This window comes from Pyrus communis, chromosome 12 (genome assembly GCF_041283825.1).
Source record: "Pyrus communis isolate YQ-2024b chromosome 12, ASM4128382v1, whole genome shotgun sequence".
Lineage (NCBI taxonomy): Eukaryota > Viridiplantae > Streptophyta > Magnoliopsida > Rosales > Rosaceae > Pyrus > Pyrus communis.
The window spans coordinates 1,970,948-1,984,885 of NC_142576.1; the positions used below are offsets into that span (position 1 = coordinate 1,970,948).

Genomic DNA, 13,938 nt, shown 5'->3' on the forward strand with positions numbered 1-13,938 from the left:
TATCAAAACCTCCGGGTACCAAGTCCTGGAAGGAACACAACCTTTGGCACTTATTTTTAGAGTTTATTACAAAGTCACTGGCACAAACATGAATTTTCAAGCTTTGAACAAAAGTCCTCGCGACCACACTCTTTTAATCCAAACAACCCAAGAAAGCGCAAACATTAGAGTACCAAGAACCATTAGGTGGTCAGACATCAGTCTCCCCTCAGATTGGTGTTTAATTAATGAAAGTAAGCCGGTTTCCGTTCAAAACAGCCTCGTTAATCTTGACAACATTGAACAATATTTTGACGGCACAGTTAAAATCAATTTTGATCGTCCAGCAAGAAAATCTTGTGAATCAGTTTTGTCGCACAAATCTTTTACTCCTAGCAGACAGTCTTTTTCTGGATCCACGTCAACCGATAGACTGGGTCGAGATCAAGATTTGATCAAATCTTTAGTAAACAAAAAGTTAAAAGAGCAGGAAGCTGCACAACAAGATCTAGTCAATGATTTACTCAAATTAAAGTCTGTCGACACCTCTTCACAAGTTGCACATCCTGTTTATCATCCTCCAAACCAAGAAGAACCCACTTCTCCAACTCCTTCTGATTTTGAAACAACATCGGTGAATCACCAATTACTTGTTTTAAATAAACCGCATAAAATCCGATGGAGGAAGCTTAAAGCTGACATCACTTCTGAGGAAAACATCCCCAGAAGAAATATTTTTAGAAAAAAGTATTGTGATGAAGAAAAGCTAGCCATATATGCCGAATGGAAAGCTTTTGTAGAACAATACCAATTTGAAATATCTTTCTTTGATTTTATTGAAAAACATTTTGAAACAAAAAATAAAGTTACGGTTGTTACCAAAGAAAATTGGGTCAAGGAAGACAAAACTTTGATTTCTTCCAGTCATCCTCCCAAAGAAACTATTTTGATTTCCACTGGTAATACCAACATCCCCGCAACCCCCTTTAAAATTCCAAAAGAAGATTCTGGTTTTAAACCTGTCATTGAACAGAATAATTTTACAAACCAAAGTCTTCATACTATTGGAAAACAGTTAGACAAAATTGAAACCAAAATCGACAAATTGTCTCAACCAAAATCTTCTCCAAAAGAAAAACCTTTAGTAAATTTTACTGATACTGCTTCAAGTTCCACTGCTTTAAAATCCATGACTACTTTACAAAAAATTGATCATATGCTCACTGAGCTCAAAAAAGAAAAAGTTGTTAATGTTTTGCAAAACAATGATGTTTCTGTCGAAGAAGAAAATACTTCTGATTCTTCTCAGGACACGGAAACTAGTTCTGCTATCCAAAATATTGAAAATATTTTTCAAAACATTGATCTTCAACCAACTTTTGATTTAAAACGTATTCGTACTCATCCGGTCAACCCTACTTCTCTCACAAAAAACTGGTATCCCAGGCCAACTCCTCCTGACCTTCAATTTGAAGAACGAAATATTCAAAATCAATTTTCAGTTTCAGCCGACAAACTTTATGAGTGGAACATAGATGGCTTATCCGAACAAGAACTTTTGAACAAACTTCAACACATGTCCATGGTTGCTAATAGCTATATTTCAAATCACAATTTTACACAAACACAAATCGTTGATCTTCTCGTCACTGGCTTCACGGGAATGCTTCATTCTTGGTGGGAAAAGCACTTAACTTCTCAGTCCAGAGATGAAATACGCTTTGCGGTCAAAAAAGATGAGGAAGGATTTCCCATTTTTGACGAAACGATAGGACAGGGAATACCCGACGGAGTAAATACTTTACTTTATACGATTATAGAACACTTTATAGGAACACCCAGCAACGTTACTACGCGTATTCACGACCAACTGAGTAATTTAAGGTGTCCAACCTTAAGTGATTTCAGATGGTATAAAGATGTTTTCATATCCAGAGTTATGCTTCGGGAAGATAGTAATCAACCTTTTTGGAAAGAAAAATTTATCAATGGTTTACCAAATCTTTTTGCTCACAAAATTCGAAATGTTTTAGTAAATGAAGAAGGTGTCATACCTTATCATACCCTTACTTATGGTAACATAGTTAATGTTATTCAAAAGGAAGGATTGAAAATGTGTATCGACATGAAGATTTCAAAACAAGTTCATAAAGATAAATCTATTGCTAAATACGAACTTGGAACATTTTGTGAACAATATGGTTTACCTCCAATCGCTCCTTCGAGTAAAAAGAAAAAAGCCCAACAAACCAGCAAGTTTTCTAAACATCAATCCAGATTTTATAAAAACAAAAGATCTTCCAACAAACCTTTTCAGACAAATAAATTTTATGAAAAACCATCTTCAAACAAAAAACCTTTTCGAAAGTCTAAAAAGGATTTTCAAAATAAAAAGGGAAAGTGTTACAAGTGTGGTAAATTTGGTCATTATGCAAATGAATGCAAGGTTAAAAAGGTTATTAACCAACTAAAAATCTCTGAAGAAGAGAAGGTTCAACTTATCCAGGCTTTAGAAATTAGAAATACCGACTCTAGTCAATCTGACAAAAATCCCGATTTTTCCGTCTCCGACTCTAGCAGTTCTAGCGACGTCTCCTCGCCAAACATTAAGTTTGGATGCACGGACACTTGTTGTAACAAAATTTCAGTGCTTAATAAGAAAGAAGAACTGAGGACCGACGATTAAGAAATGCAGATAAGATACAAGTATGTGAATAGCAATGAACAGATTAGATAGATGCTAATGCAATTACCAACCACTTGGCTCTGATACCAAATGGGGCGGAACTAACAACAGGCGGCAAAGCCGGCCATAGAATATAAAGTGCGGAAGTAAAACATAAAATAGCAACAGGAGGCATAGCCGTCCATAGAATTTAAAGTGCAGAAATAAAACATATAAAAACAGAGTAGCATATCAAAATAATGAATTAAACGTAATGATGCAAATATATTTGGAAAATAAGTTTTATTAAAAACTTACTGCAATGCAGATAACAAACAGGTATTGCCTAATGGCAGATGAAACAAGTAAACAAAGAGATGGAGCTCGCAGGCATCCTGAATAATATTTGTATTACAAGTGTTTGGAATATAATCTTATATATATATATATATATATATATATATATATATTATAATATGTTTCAGCTCGGTTCGGTTCGGTAAACCCTACGAAGGCTGAATGCCTATCATAAATTAAAAGGAGTTTTAACGAAAAGTTCACGGTACTGTTCACTTTAACGAAAATTCATATTTTTACACTAAAAAATCAATTCTGGTACTATTTATTTTACCATTTATTTTGTCCTTATCATTAAAATTCAAAGTTTTCAAATATTTTTTATTAATTTTTCTTAAATGAAAGTGAATGGAAGTCTGCAGTGGGAGATTTGGTACACTTAAGGTTGATTCCTCGTCAGCTTCAATCATTAGCCACACATGCCTATCATGAATTGCATCCTAAGTTCTATGGTCCCTATGAAAGTTAACGGTCTTAGTTTCTGGGATAAGTCGTGGACACATGTCCATCAAATACGAAGGAAGGCGTAAACGAGACGTCCTAAGATTCCGTTTATGTCCCACGTGAGCTGTATGATAAAGCATTTGGAAAGTTATCCTTCATTTATTTGTTTTGGCTTTATCTGGAGCTTCTTCTACGTATACATAACTTTCACGCATTCAGTATATGCCACGTACTAGTATGAAAGACTCTAATCTTGCTTGAATTACAAACAGCCAAAACAAATATGTAATGTCAGCATATCCGTCCATGAATGTAGTCTTCCACACATTCATGGACAAATACGCATATTCATTGACAATTACGTCTGTATATGCATGTAAATGTCAGCATATCTTTCCATGAATATGATTGTGAGAGGAATGGAATGGAGATGCTAGCTAGCAAGATTCTAATGGACTTGCCTACACGTGAATTTCCACGTCTCAGTTGAAGGAGTGTTTATTTTTCTTCGCCTAACTAGTGACCTTTCTGGTGTTAAAACGTATATCTAAACATATATACATCCGTCTGTGATGTTCAAATCAAATATAAATATGCAAGGGAAGTGTTATTGGCATTTCAAAAATCACATTATACACTCCTCACAAGTGTATTTTTCTTTCCAAATATAGAAAGTTTGGAGTGTAGAATGAGATTTTTAGAGTGTCAATAACAATCCTCATATGCAAAACTCATTAAGTTATGTGAAAACACTTTGAAAAATCATGCAACCCGTAAGAGCCTAATGTTCGCCTTAAGTGAATTTACATACATCTTTGCGATAGAGATCCAACTCCTAAGCAGGTTACTTACGGTACCTTGTGCTATCTAATATTTTGTTATGATGGTAGTGATTATAATCTAATTGTTGATTGTCGTAAGAAACTTGATTGACTTGCTTGTTGGGTTGCCCAGATTCTGCTCTCGCTGCCTTGTATCAAACAGCATGATTTGCTTGCTTTTGAAGAAGATTTGACGAAGACATCCAGTCCCAAAGAACAAAAGCAACATATATATGAAAAGCTTGCTCGTATTAGCTACTGGTAACAAGTTAAAAGCGCTTGCTGTTCAGAAAAGCGTAATGTCATAATTAACAAGTGTATCAAGTAAGCCCACTTAACTGACTTCACAATATTCTCATGCATTCTGTTTCTTTCCCCAGTTTTATGCATTCTTCTTTTGTGCAGTTCATATTTAGGTTGAGGTTCGAGTTGATCTTTTCCTTTCCTATTTGAAGATACATTTTCGTGCAAAAAAAAGAAAAAAAAAAAAGGATAATTATGCAATAGCTAGTCAACTGGGTATATTTTTACTAACCTGCTGCATTCATAATTTCAGCGAGGCCTCGCGGCACAGCCAATGTTGACTATAGCAGATGACTTGATGATTTGGCAGCTCACAGATGACATGGCAGATTTTTAGTTAAAGATCGATGACATGGCAGCTGTGGTTATTACTGTTATAACTACTTTGTCAAGGTAGTTAGAATGTTTAGGATAATCTGTTAGTATTCTCAAGCTATATATATATGGCAAGATAACAATGTAAGAAGTGTGGAAAATCATTTCAAAAAATAACAAACTCTCATTTCTCTTTCTCTCTCTAAGCTTCCGAGCCTTTCTTGCTTCCAGTGATTTCTTCATTTGTGATTTCTTTAGTTATGTTATGAGGGTATCACTCACCAAGGTTTGATCCTAGGACTGCTTTCCGTTGTGCTTCATGGAAGGATTTCTGGGTGCATTCATCTCATGCGTTCAAGATTTTAGTGTTTTTCGAAATTCAAGGTTGCAGATTTTCTCAGATTTGTTAGTTCTTGTTTTCTAGTTTTTAAGTCTATCCGATGTTCGATTAAATGTCTAAGTGAGAAGATTTCTGGGTTTCGCATATATTTCCTTGATGAATTAAAGGCCGATGCCATATGTGAGTAGTAAAGATTGAAAGTGTTAAAGACTGAAAGAATATAAGGCCAAAGCCATTCTTTCTGTATCAAAGATTAAGATTTGTTGATTTTCTGCACTTCAAAGGCTAAAGCCGAAGTTGCAAGGAACATTCAAAAGTTTTCTGTAGTTTTTTTGGGTTTTTCTGCATTTCATAAGGTTGAAGCCGAAGCCGAAGTGTAGTGTTATTCAAAAGTTTGTTTGAAGGAATTTTCTGGGAATTTCTTGTGCTTGGTTTGTAAAACACTTTCTTGGTGTTCAACAATATCTGAGTCGGTGAAGATTGAAGGATTATTGGGTATGCTTACGGTGAACTCCAAGATGACAATTTTGTTAAGTAGAGTTATCAATTCCAATCGGTGCTAAGGAAATATGATCTGTTTGATTACCTTACAGGGGAATCACCTCATCCTCCAAGGTTTGTAATCAATACATAAATTGGTGTTACAAAAGAAGTCACAACAGCATATAAGAATTGTGTAAAGAAGGATTTGGCATTGCTTAGTTTATTGATTGCAACTCCGTCTGATGATGCCATGGAGTATGCCATTGGGTGTAAGACTTCCCAAGAAGCATGGACATGCCTGCAGGAAAGGTTTGCATCTATTTTTGTGGTTCAAATTAATCAATTGAAGATTGAGTTTTATTCTTTACAAAAGAGTGGAGAATATGTTAAGAAGTTTATGTTAAAATTGAAGGTTATAAGGGATTAACTAATTTCTGCTGGTGAAAAGGTATTTGATAATGACTATATGATTGTTATGCTATCAAGACTACCTTTTAATTTTGAGATGATCAAGAAAGTGATTCTTGCTAGAGAAACAACTATGTCTTTGATAGATTTTCGAGCACAACTGATTGGGGCTGAAATAAGTATTGAATCAAGAATGCATTCACTAAGTACATCCATGTCTACAATGGTGGTACAAGGAGAATGATCTAGTTCTCAGAGATTTCAAGGGGAATATGAACATGAAAAAAGTTCTAATACTCAGAGAAGCCAGCAAGATTATAATGGAGATCAATTTGGTTTTCAGGGAGGAAATGGATATGTTGACAATGGAAATAGGTTTTATCAACAAAGAGGAAATTTATTTGGTAACAATAGGAGGTTCAATAATGGGAATACAAATTCAAGACAGTATTCTGGTAATGGCAATTTTGGCAACAGAAATGGAAAAATGGATGGCAACAACAGTGCACATTTCTCAAGTAATGGCAAACAGTCTCAAAATGGCAATTCTAATTATGGAAATTCATACTCTGGGAATAATAGTTCTTTCTCTGGAAGGCAGTTATTGGAATGGTAATACAAGTTACAAGTCTGCAATTTCTCCAGAATGTAAATATGTTCAAGAATGGGCCACTCAGCACCTATTTGTTACTATAGAACTGATAAAACTACATAGTAGAAAAATATGGGAATAAGAGTCCATCAACCAGCACAAATTCCTTTCAATTCGTCCATCATTCGGCACAAATCCTCTCCATTCATGGTATTTTTGTTTTCCGCCCATCAGGAAAAAGAAGAGAGAGTGAGAAAGGTTGACGAAGAAAGAGAAAATATTATTTTATGTTAAATTTTACATTTTTTTTTTTGTTTAAATGGTAAAATATCTAGATGTGAATTGATGGAGGTACGGTGGTCACGGTCTGGTTTGATCCGGTTTCATTGTCGAATCAAAACTAAAATCGAAAAATATAAACGGTTCAGTTCAGTGCAGTTCCGTTTTAATTTATTATTGAAATCGCATTGTTTGGTCCGGTTTCGATTCGATTTATGTTGATCTACGGTTTACGTCGGTTTCTGTAAATATATAAATATATTTTTTTTTCTTTTTAACTTCTACTTCCAATACCAAACACATATTTCAACCACAAATTCAAGCAAATTTGAGCTCCCTCTACTAGATCTACAAGATTTGTGATCGGAAGATAGAAAACTTAACCATACACATAACCATGTACCCATTTAACCATAACCATTTATTTTAACAACTTGAAAATTAAAAAAGTAACCGTTTACCCATTTAATCATAATTTTTTATAAACGGTTAACCATACCCATTTAACCATAGCCGTTTACCTATTTAACCATAACCGTTTACTCGTTTATCCTTTTTTTTTTTTACCCATTTACCACTTTTTTCACCCGTCTACATGTTTTTTTTTAACAACTTGAAAATTACAAAAGTAAAATTTATCATAATTTTCGTTATAACCGTTATAACTGCGGTATGTGCTTACCAGTATATCGTTATAACGGGTATATCAATTTAAAGCAGTCTGTACAAGACCTAGCTAGTTTTGGAATCACAAATGCTCGGCTTTCTCCACCCTCTCATACTATTTCAGATGATGTTATGTATCTGTTCTAAACTCTCTTTCTAACCTTGTCATTAGTCTAGACCAGATTTTGTTTTAAGTTTTTGTGTTATATGACAATTCTTGTACTGAGGCTTCACCTCATATCTTTCCTGTCTACGGATACATGCCGGGAAGGCTCTATGATCTCAATACAAAATATATAAACATAGATGAATTGAAGTCACTGGTAAGCACATACCGCGGTAATGGAATACAGTATGTGGCAGATATAGGACCCGTTGTAACCGGTTATAACCGTTATATATTGAAAATTACAATATATAAACAAATATGTTTTTCGTTACAAAAGTAAAAAAACAAAAATAAAGATTAGTTTTTTAAATTTTACATATATTAAATTAAATGGATAAATGGATACTCGTTATAACCACGGATAATACCCATAACCAATGGATACCCGTTATAACCGTCAGTAATACCCATAACCGCCTATTTAAATTTCACGGATAAAGGGTTATACCCATAACCGTTTGTTCGTCTAAACGGTTACCCATAACTGTAACCGTGAACTTTAAATGGGCGGGTAACTGTGGTTACCCAAACCCATGGGTATTTTGCCCATCCCTACTAGGCAGGTTAGTTACGGTACCTTATGCTATCTAATATTTTGGGTTATGATGGTAGTGATTATACTCTAATTATTGATTATCGTAAGAAACTTGATTGACGTGCTTATTGGGTTGCCTAGATTCTGCTCTCGCTCCCTTTTATCAAACAGCATGATTTGCTTGCTTTTGAAGAAGCTTTGACGAAGACATCTAGTCCCAAATAACAAAAGCAACATATGAAAACCTTGCTCGTATTAGCTACTGGTAACTAGTTAAAAGCGCTTGCTGTTCAGAAAAGCGTAAATATCATAACAAATGTATCAAGTAAGCCCACTTAACTGACTTCACAATCATCTCATGCATTCTGTCTCTTTTCCCAGCTTTTATGCATCCTTCTTAATCTGCATCTCACATTTAGGTTAAGGTTCGAGTTTATCTTTTCCTTTCCTATTTGAAGATATATTTTCGTGTAAAAAAAAAAAAAAACTGTATAATTATGCAATAGCTATTCAGTCAACTGGGTTTTACTACCCTGCTGCAATCATAATTTCAGCGAGGGCTCGCAGAATAGCCAACACCACAGAAACCAGAGCGGACGATGGAGAGACTGTTGGACTGGCGGCCATATTGTGATGCATGTGTGATCTGTTGTACAGAAATTAATCAACTCGAAGGAAAACATGTTTTTTTAGGGAATACGATGAGGTACAAAAGCTGTTTCCTTTTTTCGGCCAGAGGTCTTCGGAAACTTTTGTACGGGTGGTTCACTCCCGGAAGCTACCTTGAATCGAAGATTGATAGTTTAGAAGTGTTCCATGAGACTATTATATCGTATTGTATTGCCATGGAAATTAGTGATGGAGTTTTGAGCTCCCATTGTCCCACATCAGGAAACAACAATTTGTCAAGGCCTTTATATAGGTCAAGTCCTTTTTATTAGTGATTAGGTGTTGGATCATTTGGAATGAGGATTGAGGTTGGGGCCAAAGAATTAAAATTAATTTGATCAATTAGTTTTAATTTCAAATTAAGTTTTTAATTAAATTAATTAAAAACTTTTTGATTAATAAGAGTTGTATAGCTTCAGATATATCCAAAAGGTGTTTAAAGAGGTATGAAAGAGCATATATAACTAGAGTCCTCAGGTCTGTCAAAAATCATATTTTCTTCCTCCTTATCTTCCGTGTCTATCAAAAATCATATTTTCTTCCTCCTTATCTTTAGTACAAAATTTCCAGAGAGCAAACACACAAAACAATTCGCTAGAGTTCTATAATCCAGTGTAGGTTGTAGAATTAGGTAGTTGTATCCTAGTCGAGCATACGTTGTAGAATCACAAACAAAAGAGTGGGACAGAAATACTGTTCAAAGGACATAGTTTTTTTGCTAGCATTTACCTTCAATTCATTCAAGTTGGTATCATTTTAATTTTTTGTAATTATTGGGTAATTGCATTCTGTATTGCAGGTATTTTTGAATAATAAAGTATAAGTATTTCGATTCTGTATTTCTATTATTTTATTGTTTCTAAATTGTTCTCCAACGTGTAGGGTTTCAAAACTGAAATTTCTTCGTACAGCACTAATCAGAAAACCGAAAGAGGAAAAATATCGATGTTTGGCAGTTTGAAATTTAAAACCACACATGGCAGTTGCCACTTAACTTTGCCTAGGTTGGAGCTCAAACAAGAACTTTCATGTGCTTGTCATCAATGTTGTTTCCTGCTTCTCCTCTTTGTAACGAGAGATTTTGTGTGTCCAAAACACTGTTCAGTACACCAAATGGAATAAAATAATTGGTTGAAATTTTTAACTAATTATATTATAACAATTGATATACCGGGTCATGTTTTCGACTCATTGAAATGTTTCTCCCTTGAAACCCCTATCAATCACTTGTCACAGAGAAACTTGTATCAACAGAAAATGTCACAAAAATAAGGTTTATGATTAAAAACCAGTGTTGGTCCACAATTTTTTGTGAAAAGTGCGATTTTTGTGTTCTCGCAAAATTTTTTCCATAAGCATTAAAAAAGTTATTATAAACTATTTGGAAGCAGTTTTACCCCTTGTTTATATTAAGCCATAGAGTTAATTTTCTTTACTTAATATTTAAGTTGGAAAAAATGAAATTTCAATTAAAAAAAGAAATAGTTGTGCTCGAAACATAGCTGTAACGGAGTTCCGTCCCGTAGAACTATAATGCCGCGCATGAAAATTTTACAAGGTTACGCTATGAAGAAAATGAAGAAGAGAGGTTATATGATGGATTTTTAAAAGTTAAGAAAATTAATTGAAAACTGTGAGTTATATTTTCGTGTCATTGGGCTTAGCCTCACAATGGGTTAACAATAATTTGATTCAAATTAGTATTTGACGAGAGTCAAACTTTAAATTTCTCACTCACAAATGAAAGTAAATATCACTGTACAGTAATACTAAGTGTTCAGTACAGTACATTTCTTTAAAATTGAAGCAAAATGTTCGTATAATTGGGTAAAAGCTACAGAATGGATCTGCATTAATATCTTATAGTTCTTTTCTAATTCTTATTTCATCTTCCATCTCTTTCTTCTTGTTTCAAGTCATTTGGTACCATTGTACCCTTAACACACTGTCGTGCCACCGACTCTTATAAAAAGATGGCACGCGTCCGTTAGTTTGGGGTTCTAACCCTAACCCTAAACCCTGAGATTGCACCATGCACGTCGGTCGTCCTTGTTCATTGTGATAAAGTTGCTTTAATTCATTTCGCTCTTACGAAAATTATACTATGATCTCATGTATGACACACAACAAATGAATGAAGCGTTGGATATGCGATCAATGATCAACAATTCAAAAGTTGGTGATAAAAAAAAATCTATGTATATTATACATCAATGCATACTGAAAAATCTCCGTTGTTTGATCTCAACCTAAAAATACTGCAATTTGAATGAGAATCATATCATTTGATATATGACCCTTCAATTCTAGTTGTGCATACTATATTCAATCCCACCTCAAACAGTGAAATATAATACATACGCTATTTACATAACTCTAGTGGCTAGTGCTAGAGATTAGTACTAATTATTAAGTTTAAATCGTGTAGGTACGTGTCACGCTATATCGATGATGGTGTGCATATCATAACACCGACTAAAAAAACTTAGGAACTAGCTTAATCTAGTGTTTTTTTTTTTTTTCAAAACTGCAACAATATATAAAAAAAATGGTCGGTCCACGTATAGGACGTCTGTGTTAAAAAAGTTAAAAAGTCAATACATATATATTATGAACTTTTTGCTATGGTGCCACGGTAAACCCTTTTCCATTTACATTTAGTTTTAGAATAATATTAGGGTGATCAAATTTTAAACTAAATTTGCAAATCAAATGACGTGTTACCAATAGAAAATAAACACGTTAATCAACACTTGAGTAATCATCCAATCATTAGCATCCAAATTATTTGGTTTACAAAATTTAATTTAAAATTTTAGTCTCCCAAACATTACCCTTATTTTTATGTTGTTGGGGACAAAAGGGGAGGTTTGAACGTTAGGTTTATGCATGAACATTTGGTTTGTTACTTGCCCGAGAAGTAGATGAAACAACAAAGATCCCATTGCTTTTTCAATCTAACAACCTACCAGTAAAAAGATGGAGAAATATCAAGGATATTGAATACAATACTTGGCCATTAAGCTCGCTCTCTCTCTCTCTCTCTCTCTCTCTCTCTCTCTCTCTCTCTCTCTCTCTTGCGGCCATTAAGGTCGCTCGTTTTCTCTCTCTATAAGTGTTAACTTAATTAGCCGACATGAAACTATACAGCCGACATGAGTTTCATGCATGTATACTTAGCCATTAAGCGTGCTCTCTCTCGCTCTCTCTCTACAAGAGTTTCATGTATATATAGGGCACAAACTTCAATAGCTGCATTGCAAGTTCATTAAGAAAGGAAGCTGCAGAAATATCCTTAGGGCTTTTTTTGATCAAGAGAGAGTGAGAGAGATTGATCAGATCATCATCATCATCAGAGAGACATGCCACCAGGAGGGCCGGGAGGAGGAGGACCGGGAGGAGGTCCACCGTGCCTTGATTGCTTTGGTTTCCTATGTGGCGGTCTAGGCAACCTTATATCATCTTGGTGAGTTTAGCAAAACTCAGAAATTGTTTATTTACGAGTAAAATCATGTCTAACTAGTCAGGATAATATAAGTATATCCGTGAAATTATCCAAAATGTAGCTTCATCAGCTAGCTGCTTATATCATTGTTTTCAATTTTTTCTAACTTATATCATCTTGGTGTGTACTACAACTGCAGTGCTTATTTCCTGTGCTGCTGCTGCCTGCTTGAGAACTGCTGTGGGCCAATGTTCCGCGGAGGACCTGGTGGTGGACCTGGTGGGGGCGGTGGACCTGGTGGTGGCGGCGGTGGATGGGGCGGCGGTGGACCTGGGGGCGGACCTGGTGGCGGCGGTGGATGGGGTGGCGGTGGACCTGGGGGCGGCGGTGGTGGTGGACGTGGCGGTGGTGGCGGTGGTGGGCCTGGCGGCGGCGGTGGTGGGCCTGGCGGTGGCGGTGGTGGTCGATGGTGAACATCATCAGTTCATGATGTTCCAGGCTTCTGGGTCATGATGTGCTTGTTTCTGTGTAGTTTGAATATATATGTTGGCATGTTGCAACTGCTATGTCAGTTGCAACTTGCACCTCAGTATTCTTTCTTTGATATGTAGCCACACTGTGTGTTTATTTTAATTTGTTTGCAAATTTCCTTCATGTTTCTTACACTTTTGGGCAGACATAATTGCTCTTATGCTGCTGCTGCATCATTTCAACCGTCTAACTATACTAAAACAAATACACGAACGCAACATTTCCTACGGACAACGAAAATTTTCACGACAACAATCAAACGATGAAAACAGATCCAATATGTTTGGTTAATCTTTTGAGGTGATATTAGTCTGAAGACAATCTAAAAATAAATGATCTTTTGAGATGATATTGTAAAGTAGGACCATACAGGTGGTTAGCGTCGTTTTTAACTTACTAACTGGTTAACGCTTTTTTTTTTTTTTTTGTCCAAGGTTGACGCCTTAAATGTTGTTCTTGTAACTTCGTATTGTCGGATCCGTTTATGGAAATTTGTATTGTTTATGGAAATCTGAATTATCATCCTCGTACTTTTTTTTTTTCTGCTGATGTTTGTATTTATGAGAGAGGTTTGTATTAGACATCTCCAATCATTAGAATCCAACAGTTGAGATCTAGTACGATCAAATGTAATGGTTAAAATAAAAATAAAAATAAAAATTTAATGGCCCAAAATTAAATCCAATAGCTAAAATAATTAAAAAAAAATCTATCGGTTTAATGACTTTTTTAATATTTATCAGAATCTAAATATTTTTAAGCTAAAATGTTCATAAAATTAAATTATGAATAGTTTAAATAATTTTTTTTTTTTTTAAGTTACTTTAAAGACAAATATTAGCTTAAATTTATAAGAAAACTAATGAAAATGGCTTGAAAACTTTGAGTTTTAATGATAAGGACAAAATAAAAGGTAAAGTGAATAGTACTAGGATTG

At 34.9% G+C, this 13,938-nt stretch overlaps 1 protein-coding gene and 1 long non-coding RNA gene across 2 annotated transcripts; both read left to right on the top strand.

The window, feature by feature from the left end:
• Nucleotides 1–4,070: 4,070 nt before the first annotated feature.
• LOC148692140 (uncharacterized) lies at nt 4,071–7,257 on the top strand. The gene is made up of 3 exons (XR_015953998.1): nt 4,071–4,288; nt 4,400–4,590; nt 4,823–7,257. It is a non-coding gene; the product is annotated as an uncharacterized LOC148692140 (long non-coding RNA).
• A 4,786-nt stretch (nt 7,258–12,043) lies between these two features.
• On the top strand, nt 12,044–13,115 carry LOC148692141 (uncharacterized). Its single transcript, XM_088681012.1, has 2 exons — nt 12,044–12,491; nt 12,670–13,115. Exons 1-2 carry the CDS (start codon nt 12,388–12,390, stop codon nt 12,941–12,943), a joined length of 378 nt encoding a protein of 125 aa, XP_088537138.1. The 5' UTR covers nt 12,044–12,387; the 3' UTR covers nt 12,944–13,115.
• Nucleotides 13,116–13,938: the final 823 nt, after the last annotated feature.

Excerpts from the sequence above, each read along its gene's own strand:
- LOC148692141 (XM_088681012.1), top strand. The coding sequence starts at position 12,388 with ATGCCACCAGGAGGGCCGGGAGGAGGAGGACCGGGAGGAGGTCCACCG. Across the intron at positions 12,492-12,669 it reads GGCAACCTTATATCATCTTG|TGCTTATTTCCTGTGCTGCT; the intron begins GTGAGTTTAGCA and ends CTACAACTGCAG.